Source organism: Schistocerca cancellata, chromosome 2 (assembly GCF_023864275.1).
Source record: "Schistocerca cancellata isolate TAMUIC-IGC-003103 chromosome 2, iqSchCanc2.1, whole genome shotgun sequence".
NCBI lineage: Eukaryota > Metazoa > Arthropoda > Insecta > Orthoptera > Acrididae > Schistocerca > Schistocerca cancellata.
The window spans coordinates 1009812347-1009839918 of record NC_064627.1 but is presented as its reverse complement, the minus strand read 5'-3'; the positions used below and the strand labels follow the sequence as shown (position 1 = coordinate 1009839918).

The 27572-nt window shown below is 38.7% G+C and overlaps 1 protein-coding gene across 3 annotated transcripts; it reads right to left on the bottom strand.

Moving 5' to 3' along the window:
* LOC126162979 (NADH dehydrogenase [ubiquinone] 1 beta subcomplex subunit 10) lies at nt 1-26728 on the bottom strand. Of its 3 annotated transcripts, none has more exons than XM_049919829.1 (4): nt 26523-26728; nt 26224-26359; nt 12716-12855; nt 1-390 (listed from the first exon to the last, which is right to left on the bottom strand). In XM_049919829.1, the coding sequence occupies exons 1-4, from the start codon at nt 26611-26613 to the stop codon at nt 266-268; spliced, it is 492 nt and encodes a 163-aa protein (XP_049775786.1). In that variant the 5' UTR covers nt 26614-26728; the 3' UTR covers nt 1-265. The 3 variants fall into 3 exon arrangements, with proteins under 3 accessions (XP_049775786.1, XP_049775787.1, XP_049775785.1); XM_049919830.1 differs by lacking the exon at nt 26224-26359 and adding an exon at nt 20039-20174; XM_049919828.1 differs by lacking the exons at nt 26224-26359; nt 26523-26728 and adding exons at nt 20039-20174; nt 20338-20537.
* Between the last annotated feature and the right edge of the window lie 844 nt (nt 26729-27572).

The following is a 27572-nucleotide window of genomic DNA, read 5'->3' as shown; positions in this document are numbered from 1 at the left end:
TTAGAATTTATGACAGACTCAAATATCTGTGATTTAATCTGCAAGAACAATACAGCACATACAAACACCCAATCATAATATGGCAACTGTGCAGTCGGTACAAACAGTAATGAGCATAAGGCACATATTTTTCAAAGGTCAAAGTCAATGTAAACTATTGTTTTAGCTATCAAATCAAGTATATTTATTATCATCATTTTGAAAACTCAAAACAACTTTATTAATAATTTACAACAAGAACTACACAACTGCACCAACACATCATTTATGCTGGCACATTTGTTTCTCGCATCCCTGAACCCACTGGTCCATGTCTGCGCTCCCATACCATTCGGTGTTTCTGCTTCATAAAGGCATCCCTGACATCTCCAACGAATCCAAGGTCACCATCTGTGAGGAAGCCAATAAGTGCTGTTACGTACACTACCACAGGAAGTGCTACTGCATTTTGCATAACAAACTACCCTAATTAGCAACTAAATTAACACTAAAACACAACTTATGTCTGATACCAAACAATGAAGAATGTTACAGAAATATCTCTGTATTCATACTGTTTACAGCACACAGATTAACATCATCAGATCAAAGATAAAGATCAAACTGGTAACTCAATAAAATGTACATATTAATAACAATATCACATAATTTGAGTTCTAGGCAATATCCAACTTGTGCACATTTTGTATGCAACTATACAACTAGCATGCATAAATAATGTTAATTTTTCCATTTAACACTGTCTGGCTACAACCACCCAGGAATTATTTAAATAGTTTAGTATGTTAATATGCATACACTACATATTTACTTAATGTGTTATTTTACTAAATTTAAATGAAAACAGGTGTGAAACTTTATTTTTGTGGGCAAGTGCTCTTTGTAGAGCACTTACCCACAAAAGGCACATGTCCCGAGTTCGAGTCTCGGTCCAACACACAGTTAATCTGCCAGAAAGTTTCATATCGGCACACACTCCGCTGCAGAGTAAAAATTTCATTCTGAATACAGGTATAGTGTATTTCACATGTTCCAAACCCATCTCATTACTATGGATCAACAGACTGAACATGTAACCTTAAAGGGAGAAAGAACAAAACTAACCCAAATGACCAAGATATTCAGATTCACAAGTTAAAGAAATACAGACGGCTACCAACTGAATGGAAATCTTAAAATGAAAGGAAAACTTTAAACAAGCTCTTATACGCAAGGATGGCTACAATTGTGAGAGAAGGGATACATCTTGAGGAAGAATGGTGAATAAATATAAATGAAAAGGATAGATTGCTACTCACCATATAGTCGATATGTAAATTCACAGATAGACACAACAAAGAGACTGTTAAATAAGCAAGCTTTTGGCCAAATGGCCATCTTCCCAGTTAGATATCACTCACTCAAAGACACACACACACACACACACACACACACACACACACACACACACACACACACACACACACACACACAAAAAAAAAAAAAAAACCACTGTCTCTGGCTGCCAAGGGCAGTTTGTGCTGATGAGAGAAGCAATCTGCGTGGTAGGATTAATGTGGAGGCTCAGACGGGGAGTGGGATGGATAGCAGGGAAGGGGTGAGGGATGGTAAAGTGCTGCTGCAATCAGGAGGCTGAACAGAGTGTGGGTGGGGGGTGGGGGGCAGAAAAGGAGAAGTAAGAAGACTGTGGGTGCACAGGTGGAACAGAGAGGGCTGTGTAGTGCTGGAGTGAGAACAGGGAAGGGGACATATGGATGAAGGGCAATGATTAACGAAGGGTGAGGTTGGGAAGGTTAAAGGAATGTTGGATATATTGCAGGGAGAGCTCCATATTGGGCAATTCAGAAGAAACAATGTTGTATTGCGCAGTGTGCAGCAACTCGTTGGTCCAGCTGTTTCTTGGCCACAGTTTATCAGCAGCCATTCATGCGGACAGACAGCTTGCTGGTTGTCATGCCCATGTTAAATGCAGCACAGTGGTTGCAGCTTAGCTTGTAGGTCACATGACTGATTTCACATATAACCCTGCCTTTGATGAGACAGGTGATGCTTGTGACCTGACTGGGGTAGGTAATGGTGGGAGGATGTCTCGGGCAGGTCTTGCATCTAGGCATCAGAGATATGAGACCATGAGGCAAGGGGTTGGAAGCAGAGGTTCCATCCCTAAACAACCACTGGAAGATCGCGATGCAAACAAATATATTACTTTAAATGTTTTCAATCCATACTTAGTTATGGCTTAAACCCCGGGAGACAAATGGACAGAATATATTACACTTACGCTAAAAAAAGTGGGGGGGGGGCGTACAAATTATCACAAAAAGCAGCAACAGTACTTATTGCACTGTGTCATTTACCAACTTGACTGTACTGTGTGAATACACTTTGCAATCTGTGATCCACATCAAGAAAGAAATCGACCAGCATGCAATGAACAGGTCTCTACACAAACATGAACCCAGATCCAGCTACCACTTACACCTCACGAGGAAAAACAAAACAAAAACCCAAAATAGTGTGTCACACAATGGATTTAAATCGCACAATGAACTTCCACAATTTATCAGACTAAAGTGAAATACATGCCTTCTGAAATTCCTTAAAAATTAACTGTTAGAAAAATGTTTTTACACTATCAAGGATTACCTGAAATGATAAATTATGTTGACAATTATGCCAATAATTAACTGGTATGATTAAAAAGTATTTCACAACACATGCAACAGAGTAAAATAAGGGAAATATTGGGTAAAAATATGTAACATACTAAAGCAAATAATGAATGTACCTATTTTGTCATCTGCATTTATATACATTCATGAATGTGTGTTTCTGTACTGCCTATACTTGTGTGTTAAGGACATCCATACAAAACTTGTGTGTTAAGGACATCCATACAATTCCTAATGTCTACAGATGTTTGGATAAGCAAATAAATAAATACATAAAATAAAAAATATCTTGTTTAAATTATTCTCATCCTTCATGAACTCTTCCACATAGTAGTAACATTTTAACAAAACCAACTGTATGAAAAGTACTGGAAGGCGATTAAAGAAGATTCTGAATCATGGTGGCATGTAACTTCTTTTCAATGTATGGAATGTTCTTAACTTTTAGGCTTTTGAAAAAGTTTTGTTTGCATATGCTGGGGAATTTGGCAACATAATTTCAAATAATGAAAAGGAAGCATAAAATTACCTTGTGTCATATGAATAACCAAATCAATTTTCTATGAATAACTGTGGTTTGCTGCATAAAATTTTATTATGTCTTAGATGTATAGATAGGGGACTATTTAAAGCTATAGGGTTTCATTAGAATTCCTTGAAAGAGCCTACAAGGCGGCCATGGATGAACAGTACACTACTTTCATTGTTCATTTCGGCAAAATAAATAGTTCCAAATGACAAGTCACCCCAGAATTAGGCTTATTATATTTTTTTGGGTAAAACTCAAGACATATTATTACCACATTTTTTGTATCCAATCCTGGACTTAGTTTTTCAATATAAATAACTTAGAAAGGCTTAGCAGTTAACTGAAATATTAAACTTACTTTACTCAGTAGTATTTTTCTCTAGACAAGAACTTTTTCAGAAATGGATAGTTTGTTTTAATGACATCATAAAATTCACCTCAAGAAAGTTCTGAATTAAATTATTATCCTTTACCCGAAGTTTCACTATTGATACAGAAAGTCTACCCCTTTCTTTCTGCAGTCCAAATGCTCGCCATAATTGAAAAAATGCTCTCAACTAGAGCAGATGCACTTAATATCAACCTTTCCTTTATGTGCACCAGAACATTCTCCAGTACATGTTCATTGTTACTGTCATTACACAATTCCAAAATTTTGTGTTTCTGTTACACATTAACACTAAACAAGCACTTTCATTTGTCAAGAGCTGAACCATGAGACTTAAGACGAATAAGATGAGTTTTGTTGTTAAGCTGCAAAGTGAAAAGTTGTGGTGGAACCAGTAGCCAGAAACATACCCAGAATATAAAACAATAATAAATTAATTAGTAGGTTAAGATATCGACAGCACTATACTGGGAAGTCCTGAATGGCATATAGATTACGGAAGAAGTAGAGGCATTAAGTCGAACACACACATAAAGATTGCACACACGAGTGAGAACATGCATCTACATTCCCTAAATACTACATTGGCAGGATGGAGGGGAGGGGGGAGGTATCCTGGGAGAGAGGCATTGAGAGAATGAAATAGGAATATGGAACCAGTGGTTCCACACTGGCACAAGCAGGGAAAATCACACAGATCACATGAAGTGGAGGAGTTTGATGGGAGGGGGTAACGTATAACAGAGGAGAAGGGAGCTCATGGAGAGAAAAGTGGAAAGGTAGAAGTAAGTGTGAGACATGGGGGTGTATGTGGAGATCAGTATAGTTCAGGGGCTACCAGGGAACAGGAGGAATGAGGAATCAAAGGATGTGTTCTAAGTCAGTTTTTGCCATCATAATTGATGCAAACAAAGAAATTAACTTAAAAAGCTTCTGTGTGAACCTAGATTTGTTGACTCTCCAAATGGTAACTTTGAAAATTTTCTCACCTAAATGGAATCTTACCTATGCCACTCACTTAATGCACTTGAAATCAAAAATTGAACCCTGTGATGATTTCAGCGTGTTTTTGTTGTTGTGGTCTTCAGTCCAGAGACTGGTTTGATGCAGCTCTCCATGCTACTCTATCCTGTGCAAGCTTCTTCATCTCCCAGTACCTGCTGCAACCTACATCCTTCTGAATCTCCTTAGTGTATTCGTCTCTTGGTCTCCCTCTACGATTTTTACCCTCCACGCTGCCCTCCAGTACTAAATTGGTGATCCCTTGATGACTCAGAACATGTCCTACCAACCAATCCCTTCTTCTAGTCAAGGTGTGCCACTAATTTCTCTTCTCCCTAATTCTATTCAATACCCCTTCATTAGTTATGTGATTTACCCATCTAATCTTCAGCATTCTTCTATAGCAGCGTATTCCGAAAGCTTCTATTAGCTTCTTGTCTAAATTATTTATCGTCCACATTTCACTTCCATACATGGCTACACTCCATACATATACTTTCAGAAACGACTTCCTGACACTTAAATCTATACTCGATGTTAACAAATTTCTCTTCTTCAGAAACGCTTACCTTGTCATTGCCAGTCTACATTTGATATCCTCTCTACTTCAACAATCATCAGTTATTTTGCTCCCCAAATAGCAAAACTCATTTACTACTTTGTGTCTCATTTCCTAATCTAATTCCCTCAGCATCACCCAACTTAATTCGACTACATTCCATTATCCTCGTTTTGCTTTTGTTGATGTTCATCTTATACCCTCCTTTCAAAACACTGTCCATTCCGTTCAACTGTTCTTCCAAGTCCTTTGCTGTCTCTGACAGAATTACAATGTCATCAGCAAACCTCAAAGTTTTTATTTCTTCTCCATGGATTTTAATTACTACTCCTAATTTTTCCTTTGTTTCCTTTACTGCTTGCTCAATATACAGATTGAATAACATTGGGGAGAGGCTGCAACCCTGTCTTACTCCCTTCCCAACCACTGCTTCCCTTTCATGTCCCTCAACTCATAACTGCCATCTGGTTTCTGTACAAAGTGTAAATAGTCTTTCGCTCCCTGTATTTTACCCCTGCCACCTTTAGAATTTGAAAGAGAGTATTCCAGTCAACATTGTCAAAAGCTTTCTCTAAGTCTACAAATGCTAGAAACGTAGGTTTGCCTTTCCTTAATCTAGCTTCTAAGATAAGTCGTAGGGTCAGTATTGCCTCATGTGTTCCAACATTTCTACGGAATCCAAACTGATCTTCCCCGAGGTCGGCTTCTACTAGTTTCTCCATTCATCTGTAAAGAATCTGCGTTAGTGTTTTGCAGCCGTGACTTATTAAACTGATAGTTCGGTAATTTTCACATTTGTCAACACCTGCTTTGTTTGGGATTGGAATTATTATATTCTTCTTGAAGTCTGAGGGTATTTCGCCTGTTTCATACATCTTGCTCACCAGATGGTAGAGTTTTGTCAGGACTGGCTCTCCCAAGGCTGTCAGTAGTTCTAATGGAATGTTGTCTACTCCCAGGGCCTTGTATCAACATAGGTCTTTCTGTCAACATAGGTCAACATAGGTCTGTCAGCTCTGTCAAACTCTTCACACAGTATCATATCTCCCATTTCGTCTAATCTACATTCTCTTCCAGTTCCATAATATTGTCCTCGAGAACATCGCCCTTGTACAGACCCTCTATATACTCCTTCCACCTTTCTGCTTTCCCTTCTTTGCTTACAACTGCATTTCCATCTGAGCTCTTGATATTCAAGCAAGTGGTTCTCTTTTCTCCAAAGGTCTCTTTAATTTTCCTGTAGGCAGTATCTATCTTGCCCCTAGTGAGATAAGCCTCTACATCCTTACATTTGTCCTCTAGCCATCCATGCTTAGCCATTTTGCACTTCCTGTCGATCTCATTTTTGTATTCCTTTTTGCCTGCTTCATTTACTGCATTTTTATATTTTCTCCTTTCATCAATTAAATTCTACATATCTTCTGTTACCCAAGGATTTCTACTAGCCCTCATCTTTTTATCTACTTGATCCTCTGCTGCTTTCACTATTTCATCCCTCAAGTTACCCCCATTCCTGTCAATCGTCCCCTAATGTTCTCCCTGAAACTCTGTACAACCTCTGGTTCTGTTAGTTGATCCAGATCCCATCACCTTAAATTCCCACCTTTTCGCAGTTTCTTCAGTTTTAATCTACAGTTCACAACCAATAGATTGTGGTCAGAGTCCACATCTGCCCCAGGAAATGTCTTACAATTTAAAACCTGGTTCCTAAATTTCTGCCTTACCATTATGTGATCTATCTGAAACCTTCGAGTATCTCCAGGCCACTTCCATGTCTACAACTTCTTTTATGATTCTTGAACCAAGTGTTAGCTATGATTAAGTTATGCTCTGTGCAAAATTCTACCAGGCGGCTTCCTCTTTCATTTCTTATCCTCATTCCATATTCACATACTACGTTTCCTTCTCTTCCTTTTCGTACTACCGAATTCCAGTGACCCATGACCATTAAATTTTCGTCTCCCTTCACTATCAGAATAATTTCTTTTATCTCGTCATACATTTCATCAATCTCTTTGTCATCTGCAGAGCTAGTTGGCATATAAACTTGTACTACTTTGGTACGCGTGGGCTTCGTGTCTATCTTGGCCACAATAATGTGTTCACTAAGCTGTTTGTAGCAGCTAACCCACACTCCTATTTTTTTTATTCATTATTAAAACTACTCCTGCATTACCCCTATTTGATTTTGTATTTATAACCCTGTATTCACCTGACCAAAAGTCTTGTTCCTCCTGCCACCGAACTTCACTAATTCCCACTATATCTAACTTTAACCTATCTATTTCCCTTTTTAAATTTTCTAACCTACCTGCCGGATTAAGGGATTTGACTTTCCACACTCCGATCCGCATAACGCCAGTTTTCTTTCTCCTGTTAATGACGTCTTCTTGAGTAGTCCCCGCCCGGAGATCCGAATCGGGGACTATTTTACCTCCGGAATATTTTATCCAAGAGGACGCCATCATCATTTAACCATACAGTAAAGCTGCATGCCCTCGGGAAAAATTACAACTGTCATTTCCCCTTGCCTTCAGCCGTTCGCTGTACCACAACAGCAAGGCCGTTTTGGTTAGTGTTACAAAGCCAGATCAGTCAATCATCCATACTGTTGCCCCTACAACTACTGAAAAGGCTGCTGCCCCTCTTCAGGAACCACACGTTTGTCTGGTCTCTCAACAGATGCCCCTCCTTTGTGATTGCACCTACGGTACGGCTATCTGTATCGCTGAGGCACGCAAGCTTCCCCACCAACAGCAAGGTCCATGGTTCATGGGGAGGGGGATTTCAGTGTACACTTTGGTAAAGATTGCACTAAAGAGACAGAATTTATAAACTTAACAACCAGTTACTGACTGCTTGTAGATAACCATCTACCAACTAGAGGTGATGCCTGCCCTTATACTGCCCTCAAATCCATATAGTTAGGACTACAAGACGACTGTAGTTAACCCAATTATCTATGATACAAAACAATTTAATAAGCAACAAGCTGTTTCCTGGAATTCTAATTATTTATTCATAAAAGGGTCATAAATAAGGTAACATTAATTGCTTTTCAACCAGCACTATCAGCAGTAGCATGGCAGCCCAGACTACAGCAAATGGCATTTAAAGAGTTCTTCCTGACCATAAAAACCAAATTTGACTATATCTATCTAAAGAACATCAAAAAATGTCCTGGAAACACATCAACTGATGTTTCCTTTTAAAAGTTGAATTATTTCTGTAAATATTAACAGTTCCATTTTTACTATAATGTATTCACCTATTTTGATATACTCCTAGGAAGTGATCATGGTAGTGTGTATTATATTCAAATGTTTTATGTTTTTCATGTTATATTTTCTGACTTGTTCCAAATGCACGAGTATCAATTCATCTTTAGGTCTATGGAACAAACACTGAATCTAATCTAATTCATAAATTGAATATAATAGAGGGAAACATTCCACGTGGGAAAAATATTTCTAAAAAGAAAGATGATGAGACTTACCAAACAAAAGCGCTGGCAGGTCGATAGACACACAAACAAACACAAACATACACACAAAATTCTAGCTTTCGCAACCAACGGTTGCCTCATCAGGAAAGAGGGAAGGAGAGGGAAAGACAAAAGGATTTGGGTTTTAAGGGAGAGGGTAAGGAGTCATTCCAATCCCGGGAGCGGAAAGACTTACCTTAGGGGGAAAAAAGGACAGGTATACACACACACACACACACACACACACACACACACACACACACATATCCATCCGCATATATGCGGATGGATATGTGTGTGTGTGTGTGTGTGTGTATACCTGTCCTTTTTTCCCCCTAAGGTAAGTCTTTCCGCTCCCGGGATTGGAATGACTCCTTACCCTCTCCCTTAAAACCCAAATCCTTTTGTCTTTCCCTCTCCTTCCCTCTTTCCTGATGAGGCAACCGTTGGTTGCGAAAGCTAGAATTTTGTGTGTATGTTTGTGTTTGTTTGTGTGTCTATCGACCTGCCAGCGCTTTTGTTTGGTAAAACTAATTCATAAATTCTTATACGACTTCTGATAGAATATACATGGAATGTCCACGAAAGTTTTCAAGAAAACTGTCTATAAAACTGCTGACATATTAACTACGGTAATTAATAAGTGTTTCTCCGTTGTTATTTTCGGACGTTCTGAAACTTACACGGACAGTACCTGTTTGTAAAAAGGGTGACTCAGGCATGGTAGCAAGCTTCAAACAAACCTCAATAATTCCAGTCTTTGCTGAAGTCATTGAGACTGGAATAAAAGACCAAATCCCAAATTACTTTGAAATTAATGAACCCTTTACAGATGCACAGCACAGTTTCTGGAAACACAACTCTTCAACAATAGCAACACAAGGTCTGGTTACTAGGATAAAGCACAGTTTTGAAGAAAAATAATCTTTAACACTAACAACTTCATGACTTAAGTAAGGTGGATGACTGCATTCCTCATACGGTCCTTCTAAACGAACTGAACCTTGCAACCCTCATTTCTTATTTAGAAAACACAAGGCAGAATGTATCTGTCTAATATTATATGCACAGGGTTCAGTAATGGACCATTCTTTTTCCAAGTTTTTGTAAATGATTTAAGCTCTCGCAGACAGTTCTTGCAGTTTGCAGATGACACAATTTTGTACTCAAAACACACCAGTGCTTGCATAGCTCAAGAAGAAGCAGATTTTTGTTTGGTGTGACAAAGGAATGGTTTGCTATAAACAAAATGAAGATCAATGAAGACAAAATCCAAAAATTGGTATGTAGCCTTAGTGGCAAAGGACAACTGAACTGTGAAAGGGCTGTGAATCTTCTGTGCTTTATGGTGATAGTAAACTTTGGCAACGACACACCGAGCATGTGTGTGAAAAACTCTCACAAGTCATAGATCTCCTGAGAAAACAAACATGAGACAACTTATCAGTACCCACTAATACTATGTTATTCACTATTTTGTAGCCATATCAGCTATGGCCTATTGCTATGGGATCAGCTTGATAAGCATCCGTCCTCATCAAACCCACTAACAAGCAACAGTACCACCATTATGACAGCTGCCACCCATTCCATATCAAACGGTCTCTTCCCTACAGCTTAGGTCTTAGTGGCAAACGAATCTGCTCCAGTCCTGAATCCCTGAACCATTACACCAATAACCTGAAAACAGCTTTCCCATCCTGCAACTACCCTCCCGACATGGTATAGAAGCAAATAGCTAGAGCCACTTCCTCATCCCCTCAAACCCAGAACCTCTCACAGAAGAACCCCAAAAGTGCCCCAGTTGTGACAGGATACTTTCCGGGACTGGATCAGATTCTGAATGTGGCTCTCCAGCAGGGATACGACTTCCTCAAATCCTGCCCTGAAATGAGATCCACCCTTCATGAAATCCTCCACACTCCACCAAGAGTGTCTTTCCGCCGTCCACCTAACCTTCATAACCTCTTAGTTCATCCCTATGAAATCCCCAAACCACCTTCCCTACCCTCTGGCTCCTACCCCTGTAACCGCCCCCGGTGTAAAACCTGTCCCATGCACCCTCCCACCACCACCTATTCCAGTCCTGTAACCAGGAAGGTGTACACGATCAAAGGCAGAGCCACGTGTGAAAGCACCCACGTGATTTACCAACTGACCTGCCTACACTGTGAAGCGTTCTATGTGGGAATGACCAGCAACAAACTGTCCATTCGCATGAATGGACACAGGCAGACAGTGTTTGTTGGTAATGAGGATCACCCTGTGGTTAAACATGCCTTGGTGCACAGCCAACACATCTTGGCACAGTGTTACACCGTCCGGGTTATCTGGATACTTCCCACTGACACCAACTTATCAGAACTCCGGAGATGGGAACTTGCCCTTCAATATATTCTCTCTTCCCGTTACCCACCAGGCCTCTACCTCCGCTAATTTCAAGTTGCCACCCCTCGTACCTCACCTGTCATTCAACAACATCTTTGCCTTTGTACTTCCACCTCGACTGACATCCTTGCCCAACCTCTTTGCATTTACACATGTCTGCCTGTGTCTGTATATGTGCGGATGGATGTGTGTGTGTGCACGCACGAGTGTATACCTGTCCTTTTTTCCCCCCTAAGGTAAGTCTTTCCGCTCCCAGGATTGGAATGACTCCTTACCCTCTCCCTTGAAACCCACATCCTTTCGTCTTTCCCTCTCCTTCCTTCTTTCCTGATGAAGCAACTGAATTTTGTGTGTATTTTTGTGTGTGTATCGATCTGCCAGCACTTTTGTTTGGTAAGTCTCATCATCTTTGTATCTAAACATGCCTTGGTGCACGGCCAGCACATCTTGGCACAGTGTTACACAGTCCGGGTTATCTGGATACTTCCCACTAACACCAACCTATCCGAACTCCGGAGATGGGAACTTGCTCTTCAATATATCCTCTCTTCCCGTTATCCACCAGGCCTCAATCTCCGCTAATTTGAAGTTGCCGCCACTCATACCTCACCTGTCATTCAACAACATCTTTGCCTCTGCACTTCCGCCTCGACTGACATCTCTGCCCAAACTCTTTGCCTCTGTATATGTCTGCTTGTGTGTGTGCGCGCGCGCACACACACAAGCAGACATATACAGAGGCAAAGAGTTTGGGCAGAGATGTCAGTCGAGGCGGAAGTGCAGAGGCAAAGATGTTGTTGAATGACAGGTGAGGTATGAGTGAGTATACCCGTCCTTTTTTCCCCCCTAAGGTAGGTCTTTCCGCTCCCGGGATTGGAATGACTCCTTACCCTCTCCCTTAAAACCCACATCCTTTCGTATTTCCCTCTCCTTCCCTCTTTCCTGACGAAGCAGCCGTTGGTTGCGAAAGCTAGAATTTTGTGTGTATGTTTGTGTTTGTTTGTGTGTCTATCGACCTGCCAGCGCTTTTGTTTGGTAAGTCTCATCATCTTTGTTTTTAGATATATTTTTCCTATGTGGAATGTTTCCATCTATTATATTCATATTATTAAGTATTATAATATACTTATGCTAACTTGTTATTGTATTGGAAATGTGCATAATCTCAACTTAGTAACACTGACACAGTCTGTCCAGTCATGACTGAAGAATAGCATAGGTATACTGATAGAAGTTAATAAAAAAAATTCTCTTGGTCGCAGATGGTAGTGGTCATTTATTTGGGTGCCCACATAAAAACTGGGTCTTATGCATCCGTGAAGTCTCCCCTGACCTGGGGGGTTCTCAACTTCACCCCCTTTCCTAAACCTCAACAGCACTTTTCCTTCATCCTCCCTTCCCTCCCACCTTTCTGCCAGAAGGAGCCACTGGCTCCAAAAGCTTCCAAACTATAATACCTTTTATATGTGCATTCTGTCACTGCTTGGTGAGTAGATTTTTTTTATCAATCCAATTACATAAAACAGGTTTTGAGATTGTTTTCTCCAGTTTAGGCTGAAATACATTTCCACTCAATAACATTTTCAAATTGGGCAATACAAAAACAAAAAGCTATGTTCGATGTTAATGATATATTTACTATTCGAGAGCATATTTAAATAAAGTTATGGGAAAGCAGTAATATTAAACTCACATTTAATGAACCAATTTTCTGCAGCCTTGTTGTACTGATCCAGAAGCAGTTTACATTTAGGCACATGATCTGGAGTTTCATAATGCACACAGTCCTCATACCTCTGTCTCAGTATGCTCAAGATTTCACTCTCCACCATTCTAGAAGAAATAATACATTCTTTGTTGAATTTCACATGCCAGACACAGAAGAACGATAAGGTGAACACAAGCTGAGCATCCTTAAAGTTAAATACAATTCCATACATAATTTAATTTAGGTATACCTTTAAACATAACCTTTTATTAATTCCCTCAAAGACCACATACTGTGCCTCTTTTTCAGAACAGAAACCATTATTAAAGCAACTACTCCAAACTGGTGGTGCAACTCAACATCAGAAGGTAGTTCAAATCATATAGTATTTTTAAAATGTTGCTATCTCGCTTTCAGCTGTTTGCATTTTATTTCACGATTGCAGTTGCAGCATTAAGAGATTTTCAAGCGTAAGACTTTGACATGCAGGTTTATGTTACGCCTTTATGTCAAAACCCTGCACCTGAAAATGGCTCAATGTCGAAATTTCACCCATAAAACAAAAATTTAACAGCTAAAAGCAAGATGGCTACATTTAAAAACTTTGTAGAAGTTGTGCACCTATATTACAAGGCAGTGATACATTATTTTAGCATGAGTGGTGATGTGATAACCAAATAACTATGTGCAAGAGACAAAGTAATATTGATAACCGTTACCACCACTATCCATCCATTAGGAAATGCAAGAGCTGACAAAATCATCACAACTTCTCACTTGATTGTAAACAGTGCATGGAATTAAGAGCCTGTTTCAAAGGAAAGCTTTTATACCACACTCTTGCCTCCCAATTGTCCACACTCACTGGCACAGACGGGCAAACAGCTGACGCACAGGCAGTCAGGTCATAGCCCACGCCATCCTCCTGGATTCTCTGTGAGGTAGCCAAATACGTCACATATGTGCAGTATGCATGCAAATGGACTGCCTATACCAGATGCTCCCGCCTGAAGGTGGAATGGGGCCATCGGGGAGTGTCATGCCCTATGGGGCTGTGTTGGAACATCCTGTTCTATACCACACCACAGATTGTGAGATAATAGTGCCACGCCTATGCACTGCTTAATCTTTGCCTTTTGAAAGCTATCACATAATCAGAGAATTGTGTCAGAATGTCACTTTAGAACAAATTATTGCATTTTGCAATATTTTATTCTTTCTTCCTTTAATAGCCTAAAATAATTATTTGTTGCCCATTACCATGATGTGTTGTCATGATTTGTTATTAGGTTCTACATACTCTGTATGTATTTATAGATACCTGTTTCAATCAAGAGATGTACCACTTTTGTAATTTGGTCATGGGTGCATGGCATGTAGACCAAAGGTCAACACAATAAAATAAAATCAAAGAATATGGACCCTGCACGCATTACCTGATTTTTACAAAAATAAAATCAAAGAACATGGACTCTGTGCACAATAACTGGTTTTTAAGGCTTAAATATTATGAAAGCTTGGCACACTGCAAAGTGAGGTAAAACAAAGTTAGTAAATAAATCAACAGGACACAAATGATGTACCCAAAACTCCCCATGAACAACGTAGAACAGACATTTGGAAACATATTGCAGCAGCCACATTTCTCAATTTTGGCCTTATCGTCTATTGTGTAGCAGTTGCTTGCACCCAGCTGCCACATTGCACGTACAATGCAGTAGCAAAAATGTGGAGATGGTTTTGAATGGTAATGCTTCTCACATATTTTAATGCAATCCAGCTGTATTCATGATTGATCACTTGCATTATGGTTCATACAATGGTATTAATTTTCTGGGCTTGCTGATGACAACAGCTGCCGTTCACTTGTTATAATGGAAGAACAGCTCATAGGCACTGACATTTTATTCAAATCACTGTCCTCACAACACACAATAAATTATATGTTGCAGGAATCTTAACACTTCTAACAAGCCTTGTGCCTGCACAACTTTGGAGATGAAGTGTGCTAGAAATCTAGTACTGGTAATTTGACTGTAGTAAAATGTATCATATTCTCACTTCTTACCCATTCTGTGACAGTGACAATTTAGTTTACTTTTAGATAGAATGGAGGACGCTCGAGGTCTTAAAAGTCAGATGTACAGTGGTAACTGGATCTGCATCACAAGAGCATGGAAGGAAACTGGCCTCGCTCTTCTTAAAGAAACCACCCCAACATTTGCCTTTAGCAATTTGAGAAAACCACAAAAAAGCTAATTCACATTGGCCAGAAGGTATCTGAACTTTTTTCCTCCCAAATAAAGTCTAATATCTTAAAACTTCACCTTAAGAGAACTACACTGTGAGTAATGGCGCATAATTATTCTTTTTCTTGTGCCTGTGTTCCATATCCATGCTGGGTCAGCACGGTTATATGAACTGTAGCAGTTACCGCATAAGGTAATTTTAGTGTGAATTTGTGGCAGTGGATGGCAGCCACAACTGTAAGTCAGGTGCGGGCTTGTTGATGATAACTTTGTGCAATGTGAAGTAGCACAGTATGTCGGGCTGACATGGGTGCAAGAGTTGCCAAAATGGCATGCTCAGCAGGACTGCAAGTAACTCTTGCCACAAACCAACACTGAAATCAGCGCACTGGCACTAATCTAATATGTGTCAATACATGACTTGAAGAGGTATATTTGCAAAACGTATGCGCACTGCTAAGTATAAATAGGAGGAAGTCAAGTAATGCCAGTGTCTTTAGTGTTATAGCTCTCATTGACAATGGGGCTGTGCCACATGGGCGGCCACATGAAGCTTCTGATGGGGGACCACAGTTCCAGTCTGTGACAGGACCACAATTCAACCCCAAGATTGCACGGGACTCCAAGCTAGTCAGGAGCAGGCCAGACCAGGTCTCCTAGCAGCTTGGTTGAGTCCTGCCTGTAGGCAGGGGATTGCATCCCAGCTGCTGCAGAGGACATCCATACAACAGCATACACCTTCCGCCATCTCAGAGAGCAGATCAGCAGGGCGTCAGTTCCACTTGTCACTGGAGGCCAGCGTACAACTGCCATCAAAGAGTTCATTGCTGGGGTAGTGTGTCTTGCTGGGGCTGTCGCAACTGGACCACAGGCAATAGAGCTGTATCCTCAGCAAAGTACATCGACCAAACAGCCAAGGGAGCGGAATTCGACACGAGTGCAATGATGGACACCTGTACTGTCTGGGGCAAAAGAGAGAAAATTTTTTACAGATTGGCCCAGCTTCTCTCTGTAGCTGTGCACTGCCCTGTGCCCTGGCCCGCAGTCTACACCCCAGCATCCCCATACCTCTGGCGACTTCAGAATGCATATGACAGGTTATGTTTAAAGGGTGGTCTGGACGCCCTTCCAGTCACCACTTCGATGTTATCCATTACTCTAGATTTTAAAATTTCTAGACAGAATGTAATGTAATTTCTAGACAGCATGTAATGTTCATTTTGTGCCCATCTCATCTTTAGCATTCTCCTACAGCACCATATTTCAGAAGCTTCTGTTCTGTTCTTGACTGAACTGTTTATTGCTCGCATTTCTCTTCCAAACAAGGCTACATTTCAGGCAGATATTTTCAGAAGAGACTTCTTAACTTTGAAATCTATATTCAAAGTTAGAAAATCTCTCTTCCACTTTTCTTGCCACTACCGAGTAGAAGAGCTCATCCACTGTTAGTGTCTCATTTCCTAATCTAATTCCCTCAGTATCACCCAATTTAATTCGACTACATTCCATTACCCTTCTTTTTCTTTTGTTAATTCTCATCTTATATCCTCCTTTCAAAACACTGTCTATTCTGTTTAACTGCTCTTCCAAATTCTTTGGAGCCTCTGACAAAATGACAAGGTCACAGCTTTTATTTCTCCTTACTTGAACTGTAATTCCCTTCCCAAATTTCTGCTTTATTTCCTTTGCTGCTTGCTCCTTGTATAGATTGAACAACATATGGTCTCATTGCCTCCTCTAGCACTGCTTCGCTTTCATGGCCCTCAACTCATAACTGCCATCTGTTTTCTGCACAAGTTGTATTCACCATTTCACTCCCTCTATTTTATCCTTGCTACCTTCAGAATTTCAAAGTGTGTATACCAGTCAACAATGTCAAAATCTTTGTGTGTACAAGTGCTATAAACATATGTTTGGCTTTCCTTAACCTGTTTTCTAAGAAAAGTTGTAGGGTCAGTATGGTCTCGTGTGTGCCAACATTTCTGCGGAATCCAAATTGATCTTCCCCGAGTTTGGCTTCTACCATTTTCTCCATTCTTCCGTAAAGAATTTGCGTTAGTATTTAGCAACCATGACTTATTAAACTGATAGTTCAGCAACACTCAGACCTGTCAGCATCTGCTTTCTTTGTAATTGGAATTATTACTCTCTTGTTAAACCATCTCTTACATCTTGCACACCAGGAGGAATAATTTTCTCATGGTTGGCTCTCCCAAAGATATCAGTAGTTCTGATGGAATGTCCTCTATTCCAGTGGCCTTTTATTGAATTAGGTCTTTCAGTGCTCTGTCAAATTATTATTGCAGTATCTCCCATCTCTTCCTCATATATGTCCTCTTCTCTTTGTTTAGCACTGATTTTCCATCTGAGCTCTTTATGGTCATTAGATGGTTCTCTTTTCTCCAAATGCCTCTTTAGTATTCCTGTAGATGGTATCAGTCGTTCTCCTAGTGACATATGCTTTTATGTCCTTACATTTGCCCTCTAGCCATTCCTGTTAGCCATTTTGCGCCTCCTATCAATCTCGTTTTTTAGACATTTCCGTATCATCTTACAAATGCCAGACAATATACTTCTATTTTAAATCTTCCTAATTTTATCCGTTTTTACTACAGTTTTTGTCATCTTGTTCCTATATCTCTTGCCACCTTTCCAAATCCAAAGTGAAAGAAATCCCAATCCCTTTGTCGAATGCCGGTTCATATTACCAACAGTTGCACGAATTTGACTTGTTCCAGTGAAAATATCTTCTGACAAAGTCTTGGTACTCTTCACCCAGATGAAGCTAAGCTTGTAGGTGGTAAATAGCACACTAGCTTAATACTGACCACACAGAGGGTGATACTGTATAATGGAAGTGGAAAGGTGAATAGCTATGTGATATAGCACTTGCTAAGCTAAATTTGAACACTCCTGATAAAGTCAAGAGAAATTTTATTAGCCTGGTGGCACCTATTTTGCCATTACACAGTAGTGGTTCAAAGTTCCACTTCATCTGAAAGGTTCCATATCGTAATTTAATTGTCATACAGAAATTCCTTGTCAAGTTACATGAGAGAGCTGCACAAGATATTACCAATATGGTACTCTTTCTAATGCTAAAATGTAATTGTTTGGATTAAGACAATACAAGGATATCACCAATGTTTACATAACATGAGATCCACAATTTTAACACACGTTAGTCCATGATCTGCAACTCTATGGTGAATAGTTCAATTTTTTCAGATCGTAACCCAGTTCTCTAGAGCTCCTGTATAAAAATTAAGTAGAAGTCCCAACCTTTGACAGCACTACTGATTTGTTTAAACAATAAGGACCATAAAACCATTCTCTTCAGTTAAGATTACTGTATGGCAACATTGGAGGTTAGCAGTTCCTGACCAATCAATTATTTTGGAAGGAAAATAAATTGAGAAGTGTTTGTTGACATTCTGAGATAAATTTTCAGTATTTTCACAAAGACAAAAATTTAGATACGGTACTCCTTAAAACAATGTGTCGCATTTAAAAGTTCAATTTACTAATAATGTTGTACTGGACTGATCCATGATATTGTATGTAGTAAAGCCAATGAAAAAGATCAATCCCCAAGTGTTAATGTTAAGGAGGGGCGTGTAAGACTGGTACCATAGTATTATTTTTTCAGAATGAGTTAGAAACATATCAGTGAACAAAATTAGTTACATTATGAATTTTGGTTCCAGCTTTAACATGATACCAATCACAGTAATAACTGGCTGTCAATAACTGGAGCATCTTGTCGTTAAGTATGGGGTCCCAAGAGAAATTAAAAGCATGAACAAACAACAATAGTTACAGAAGCTGTCCAAGCGGGCACTCCAATAGCTACTGCAGCCAAAGATTATGGTGGGCCAGTGGGTAACATTGTGATACAGACTGAGTAACAAGTCCCAAATTATTTAATTTTAGTCCTTCAACCATATGGATGAGAATGAAAAAAATATTCCAGTCCAGTAGCTTTTGTCAACTGCAACAGAGCACTATCCAGTAACAAAAGAAATACTGCTGGGCAGTGTACAGCAAATAATTAGTAAAATGAGAGGACAAAATCAATTTACTAACAAAAGACTAGACACAATGGTCACACCATTTTTTGAATAAGGAAGGGAAAAAAAACACATCCCCTTCTAAATGACAAAAATTTGACTACTCCCACGGAAATGTCACTGAGCAACAAATTTGTAACTGGTTTGCAGAAATAGAATAGCCTTTGGGAAAAAATAAAATAAAAAAAACAAAACTTGAGATTTCGATTTAGATTTGAGTGCGCTTTTTTCCTTTTCTTCTTCTTCATCATTTTTTTCCCCCTCCTCCTAAAGGGAGGAAATGATCTCATGTATGAGGAATAAAGTTGTAGACAGTGTTGCTAATGATGGTAACGATAAAGCTGACTACACCTTTAACAGCAAACCTACTGGTAAGCTTGCTCCACTTACAACTGTTATTTCATTTGAAAGAACTGGTAGTGCAACAGCTAACAGCATACAAAGAGGGAGGGGTAGTGGTCAAGCACAAAGCTCTGTTTTGCCCGGAAGTGTCCAATCAGAAGACTCTGTCGCAGAGTGAAAATTCATTATAGAAATAAGTTGTGAATCTTTTAAGAAGTACACAAATCTCCTCACTATACTGTCAAAGTGTGGTGTTTCTGCCTTAATACAGCACATAAATAGGGAGTCTCAGCACGAGGATGCAAATGTTGATAAATTATATTTTAACAATATTATACGGCTATCAATTTACACAAAACACTGGTATGGGTGAAAATACTGATTTGTACAGCTCCCTTTCTCAATTCAACATTATCCAATGACTCCTATTAGATTGTTAGGATGTGTTTCAATGTTACTCAGAATAAGTGTTCCATTCTTTATGTGTCTGGGGTATAGTCTTATTTGGAAGTGAAATGTGGGCAATAAACAGTATGGCTAAGCAGAAAGATAAGCTATTAAAATATGTTGTTATAGAAGAATGCTATTAAGTGTGTGTGTGTGTGTGTGTGTGTGTGTGTGTGTGTAATGCTTTGCGACATACATACTTGTCTCTCTTGAACTGTGCATTAGCCTCTAAGTAGCACACAGCGTCGTCCGTATAGCATTCATCTATTGTTGGGACACGTCTCATTTTACGATGATACCAATAATAAGTGGGTCGATTTGGTTCGACTACCTTTTCTAGAAAAATAAATAATAATTATTTTTCATTATATGGGAAAAACATAAAATTATGCAAAATTTAGTGCTCGTAAATCTCATTCCCTAGCAAACAACGAACTAATCTAACATTATTTGCATTGTTATTAACGTCAAAACAAATGCTCAAGATTATTTCGAATACCTCTAAACCATATTACGGGGCCTTCAACTACTGATGAAACTGCATTAGCAAATCTTTGCATCGGATTTCTTCCTGGTGGATTGTCACCCATTATAATTTGATTTGTGTACACTATCCTACACTTTAACCCGACACCTTCAACTTCCACCTTCACCTACTGGTCTCCTGCAGACGATCCGCAGATGTTACGTAATAATTACACTGTAGGTCCAGAGGTGTTACAAACAGAGTAGTGGCGTTCGTATTTTTTGAGTGCTTGTTTGATAATAAATCTGTCGTATTAAATTCCTTCATTGACTGGAACTTGTATGAATAGAAAACTCTGGAAGTTGATGAGACTAATAACACTGTCTTCTCATATATTTAAAATACACATATTTTTATTTCGAAAACCGTCTTATATGTCGCCGACATATTTTAGTAGATAATTTTGTACACACCTATTCACGGAATTTGTGTGCAAATAAATTGTTTCCAAGATCTCTGCATTTGCAGGACTGGAAGAAATTCATTAAACTTGATTTTGTTCGAGGAAGACTGAATTACACCACAAAGCAATGAAAACTTTAGTTCAAAAGCAATAACCTAAAGTGCCTTACGAGGCCTGCAAGGAAGACAGGCCGCGGCACGTACGTCACGAAGTTAGGCCGAGCTCGCTCGCTCAACTCAGCAGAAAAACTGCGCTTCTATACCTGCTAACTCGTAACTGCATGTGTATGTACAAACAAGAATTGCATCTTCTACTGGAACCCATTATTATGGACCCCGAAACAGTGAAACATTATAAAAACTACTGCACTGTATTAAGAAAAGTTATTAAAAAAGTCCAGAAGCATGTGCATTATGTCTGAGATTAGCACGTTTGATAATAAAATTAAAACAATTTGGAATATTGTTAAAAGGGAAACAGGGCAACCGAGAGCACAGGAAGACTGTATTTCTATCAAACACAAAGAAGTCAGAAGCAGAAAATATTTTTAATAATCATTTTTTAAGTGTTGTAGAGAAAATAGAATCCAGTTATTCATTAGAAAATGCAAGGCAGTGTATGGAAGAGGCAGTTTCTATGCAATTTGATAAAACTGAAATTCAACCCACCTCTCCTACTAAAATTAGGAAAATAATAAATTCAGTCAAAAGTAAAGACTCACATGGAATTGATGGCATTTCCAACAGATTAGTAAAAGCATGTTCCCAACAAATAAGTAGGATTCTCAGCCACATATGTAGTAACTCACTGAAAAAGGGCATTTTTCCATATAGACTGACATACGCTATTGTTAAGCCATTGCATAAAAAAAGAGGATAGATCTGATGCTAACAACTACTGCCCAATCTCACTTCTGACAGCTTTATCCAAAATCCCTGAAAAAGTAATGTATTCAAGAGTAGCATCACATATTTATAAAAATGAAGTACTAAGAACATGTCAATTTGGTTTTCAGAAAGGCTTTTCAACAGAAAATGTACTTATGTATTCACTAATCAAATACTAAATGCATTGAACAACAGAACATCACCCATTGGGATATTTTGTGATCTCTCAAAGGCTTTTGATTGTGCGAATCATGAAATTCTTCTAGATAAGCCTAAGTAGTGTGGTATGAGAGGGACAGTGCACAAATAGTTTAATTCATACTTACCTGGAAGAATGCAGTAGGTCGAAATTATCCATCTGCAAAAATCAACAGAGTCGTCTAACATGGAAGGTATCAAGAATGGTGTCCCACAGGGTTCAGTCTTGGGTCCGTTATTGTTCTTAGTATATATTAACTACTTACCACTCTATATTCATGTAGATGCAAAGCTATTTCTTTTTGCTGGTGATATACGTATAGTAATCACACCCAACAAACAAGAATCAGCTGAGGAAATTGTGAATAATGTCTTTCAGAAAATTATTAAGTCGTTCTCTGCAAATGGACTCGCACTGAATTTTGAAAAAACACATTTTATACTATTCTGTACAGTAAATGGCATGACACTATTGATAAATATAGACTATGAGCAGAAGTGTGTTGCTAAGGCAGAATACTCAAAGTTTCTGGGCGTGTGCATTGATGAGAAACTGAACTGGAAGAAACACATCGATGATCTGCTGAAACGGTTAGGTTCAGCTACTTATGCTATTAGGGTTATTCCAAATTTTGGTGATAAACATATCAGCAAATTATCCTACTATGCCTATTTTCATTCACTGCTTTCATATGGCATCGTATTTCGGGGCAATTCGTCATCAAGAGAGAAATTATTCATTGGACAAAAGTGTGTAATCAGAATAATAGCTGGAGTCCACCCAAGATCACCTTGCATACATTTATTTAAGGAACTCTGGATATTCACTGTGCCTTCGCAATACATATATTCACTTATGAAATTTGTCATTAATAACCTCTCTCAATTAAAAAATAATAACGAAGTGCGTCGCTACAACATGAGAAGAAAGGATGATCTTCGCTATTCTGGATTAAATCTCGCTTTGGTACAGAAAGGGGTGAATTATGCTGCCACAAAAATTTTTGGTCGTTTGCCAAATAGTATTAAAAGTCTGACAGATAGCCATCCAACTTTTAAAAGCAAATTAAAAGGATTTCTGAATGACAACTCCTTCTACTCAATAGATGAAGTCTTAGAAATGAAGTAGTAAAAAAAAAGAAAAATTATTTTGTGTAGAGAAAACTAATGTGAAAGTGACTCATTCCACATCATTACGAAATGTCATATTCATGCTCTATGAAACAAGGATTAATGTATGTATGCATATGGACCCTTTCTGTTATTAGTCCTACAATAATAGAAAGTGCTAAAGCCTACTAATAATTTGTTACAGCTGTACAAGGGTACAATAAAATTAAAATCATTTCAAAATGATTATCAGTTGCATAAGGCACCACATCTTGTATGAAATGAGTACTGTTACGCAAATGCTACAAACAAGCTGTTATACCATTTATGTTGAGAATTTATTTTAAATTTAGTTGTACAAATCACAATCAGTAAGATTCCAGTAGAAGATGAAATTCTCATTAATATGCACATCCCAGTAGTTTTAGGAAAGCATTTTGTCTGCTGAGTTAAGCAAGCAAGCGAGCTCAGGCCTACCTTCATGATGTACCCGCCATGGCCTGCCTTCCTCATAGGCCTCTAGTGCCATAAAAATGACATTTGTTTTATAAGAACCTGGAAATATGTGTATGTTCATGGCCATGGTCTATTTCACGTATAAATTAAGAAAGTTGCCAGAGGAACAAATCTCAGGCTAGCCATGATGCTTACAATGAAAATAAGAGCGGGTACAGAAGACTGATAAAAGGGTGTAAAACTATTTTTTTTACAAAAAGGATGCTGCTACTTCAAATAATATTTCTAATATAACTTGGATTACATGAAAACAAAAAAGTTTCAGCTTTGGCAGAAAGGGGAAACAACCTTACCTAATGATGATAGAAGGAAAGAACTGAGATCCAACTGAACGTCAGTTACATTTTTAATCAGCGTTATCTTAAGGTAATGGACAAACTCATAAATCACAGTAATCGAATAATAGAGAGATCAAATAATATCCCCAGTATGGTAAAAAGTTGTTTTTGGTTTCCAACATAATAAGTCAGAAACAGCTACAATAATACATAGACTACTACCAAAAATGTTAACACCTAGGGCATAACTACAGTGATAGGATCCTGGAACAAGTATGACGTCTGCTCACTTTCCCAGTTCACCAGAATGCTGTCCACACCTCATATTTACATCAGACAGCCAGCCATCCAAACTCCAGTGTCTTACAGACAAACTTAGGAATGGAAGAAAAATATTACCATAGTAGCTAACTTCAATGTAAATGTGAAAAGACATGACTTTATCTCAAAACTGTGTATTGTCTTAGTTCAGAACTCTGGTGTTAAACTAAACTTTTCTACATTCTGCAGAGAAAATGCCACTTCAGCTACTTGTATAAAAAATATGTTAACTAATTACATGCTTGAACAAAGTTATGTTTAGACTTAGAAATTTCTGAACATTCTGGATTCTTTATTCAGGAATGAATAAACCATATGGTAAGTCAGACTAGTACATAAAATAACTTGAACCTGTTCCATGACAAGACAGATGCAATAAAATGGACTGGGGTGTGGTGTTAAGTCAGCATCTGCGAGTTGTGAGGGATGACGGTCATTGTCACTGGCTGTTGCTCGTGTATTGTGTACATGTAGTATGTTGCGACTCATTGCGCGAGGTGATCTGGTTGGCCATAGCGGGAGATGGTGGTTGTTGACATTGGTTGTTACTCTGCTGACAACAGTGGTGAATCATCTGTCAGTGGTGGCTGATGACGAGGCATAATTGGAATTGGTGAGCTACTCAGCATAGTAACTGTCAGAGTAATAGTGAGATCACCTGCTAGGGAGATTCATGAAAATACTTCCATGAAATTCACCATAGTCTCTAAGTGGAAAGTCCTGAAGTGACTAATAGTAAATTGCCTAACTTCTGGCTTGCAGCATGGCATACCTTGCTTCCACCATAGACATTGGTGTCAACTAGTTTGACTGCAACTTCATCTAGTTAGAAATCTCAGATAATGACCATGAGTGTTTCTGGTTCCTTGAGTCACGATCGGGTTTCATGACACTCCTGGATTGTCTTCTGTAAGGGCGTTTGTATCCACCCCAACAACGAGGTTCCCATCAGGTTTTAGTCTGTTAATGGAGACTGTCACAGGGATTCTGTTGATATCAATATCGAATATGTGGCTGCCATGTTTTAATACTCGAAATTTCCATTGTAGGGAGGCTATAAGACTGGCAGAATAGTGATGTCATGGAGCATCACATGTGTGCAGTCCATAGTCTCTTTTGGGTTAATGGGTTTGGAGCCAAGTGTGCTGATGGATGAGGCTCCAGCAGATTGTGGATGTAGGTTTTGACCCAATGCACCATCGTGGGAAGTTCTAGTGGGTTTGGTGTAGGAGTTGGTAAAACAAATTCGGGAGGCAGTATGAGCTACTTGCCGTAAAGATTGTCCACGAGCAAGGCTTGTAACTGGTTTGCAGAAATAGAATAGCCTTTGGGAAAAAATAAAATAAAATAAAAAAATTTACAAAACTTGAGCTTCCGATTTAGATTTGAGTGCACTTTTTTTTCCTTTTTTTTTTTTTTTTTTTCCTCCTAAAGGGAGGAAATGATCTCATGTATGAGGAATAAAGTTGTAGACAGTGTTGCTAATGATGGTAACGATAAAGCTGACTACACCTTTAACAGCAAACCTACTGGTAAGCTTGCTCCACTTACAACTGTTATTTCATTTGAAAGAACTGGTAGTGCAACAGCTAACAGCATACAAAGAGGGAGGGGTAGTGGTCAAGCACAAAGCTCTGTTTTGCCCGGAAGTGTCCAATCAGAAGACTCTGTCGCAGAGTGAAAATTCATTATAGAAATAAGTTGTGAATCTTTTAAGAAGTACACAAATCTCCTCACTATACTGTCAAAGTGTGGTGTTTCTGCCTTAATACAGCACATAAATAGGGAGTCTCAGCACGAGGATGCAAATGTTGATAAATTATATTTTAACAATATTATACGGCTATCAATTTACACAAAACACTGGTATGGGTGAAAATGCTGATTTGTACAGCTCCCTTTCTCAATTCAACATTATCCAATGACTCCTATTAGATTGTTAGGATGTGTTTCAATGTTACTCAGAATAAGTGTTCCATTCTTTATGTGTCTGGGGTATAGTCTTATTTGGAAGTGAAATGTGGGCAATAAACAGTATGGCTAAGCAGAAAGATAAGCTATTAAAATATGTTGTTATAGGAGAATGCTATTAAGTGTGTGTGTGTGTGTGTGTGTGTGTGTGTGTAATGCTTTGCGACATACATACTTGTCTCTCTTGAACTGTGCATTAGCCTCTAAGTAGCACACAGCGTCGTCCGTATAGCATTCATCTATTGTTGGGACACGTCTCATTTTACGATGATACCAATAATAAGTGGGTCGATTTGGTTCGACTACCTTTTCTAGAAAAATAAATAATAATTATTTTTCATTATATGGGAAAAACATAAAATTATGCAAAATTTAGTGCTCGTAAATCTCATTCCCTAGCAAACAACGAACTAATCTAACATTATTTGCATTGTTATTAACGTCAAAACAAATGCTCAAGATTATTTCGAATACCTCTAAACCATATTACGGGGCCTTCAACTACTGATGAAACTGCATTAGCAAATCTTTGCATCGGATTTCTTCCTGGTGGATTGTCACCCATTATAATTTGATTTGTGTACACTATCCTACACTTTAACCCGACACCTTCAACTTCCACCTTCACCTACTGGTCTCCTGCAGACGATCCGCAGATGTTACGTAATAATTACACTGTAGGTCCAGAGGTGTTACAAACAGAGTAGTGGCGTTCGTATTTTTTGAGTGCTTGTTTGATAATAAATCTGTCGTATTAAATTCCTTCATTGACTGGAACTTGTATGAATAGAAAACTCTGGAAGTTGATGAGACTAATAACACTGTCTTCTCATATATTTAAAATACACATATTTTTATTTCGAAAACCGTCTTATATGTCGCCGACATATTTTAGTAGATAATTTTGTACACACCTATTCACGGAATTTGTGTGCAAATAAATTGTTTCCAAGATCTCTGCATTTGCAGGACTGGAAGAAATTCATTAAACTTGATTTTGTTCGAGGAAGACTGAATTACACCACAAAGCAATGAAAACTTTAGTTCAAAAGCAATAACCTAAAGTGCCTTACGAGGCCTGCAAGGAAGACAGGCCGCGGTGCGTACGTCACGAAGTTAGGCCGAGCTCGCTCGCTCAACTCGGCAGAAAAACTGCGCTTCTATACCTGCTAACTCGTAACTGCATGTGTATGTACAAACAAGAATTGCATCTTCTACTGGAACCCATTATTATGGACCCCGAAACAGTGAAACATTATAAAAACTACTGCACTGTATTAAGAAAAGTTATTAAAAAAGTCCAGAAGCATGTGCATTATGTCTGAGATTAGCACGTTTGATAATAAAATTAAAACAATTTGGAATATTGTTAAAAGGGAAACAGGGCAACCGAGAGCACAGGAAGACTGTATTTCTATCAAACACAAAGAAGTCAGAAGCAGAAAATATTTTTAATAATCATTTTTTAAGTGTTGTAGAGAAAATAGAATCCAGTTATTCATTAGAAAATGCAAGGCAGTGTAT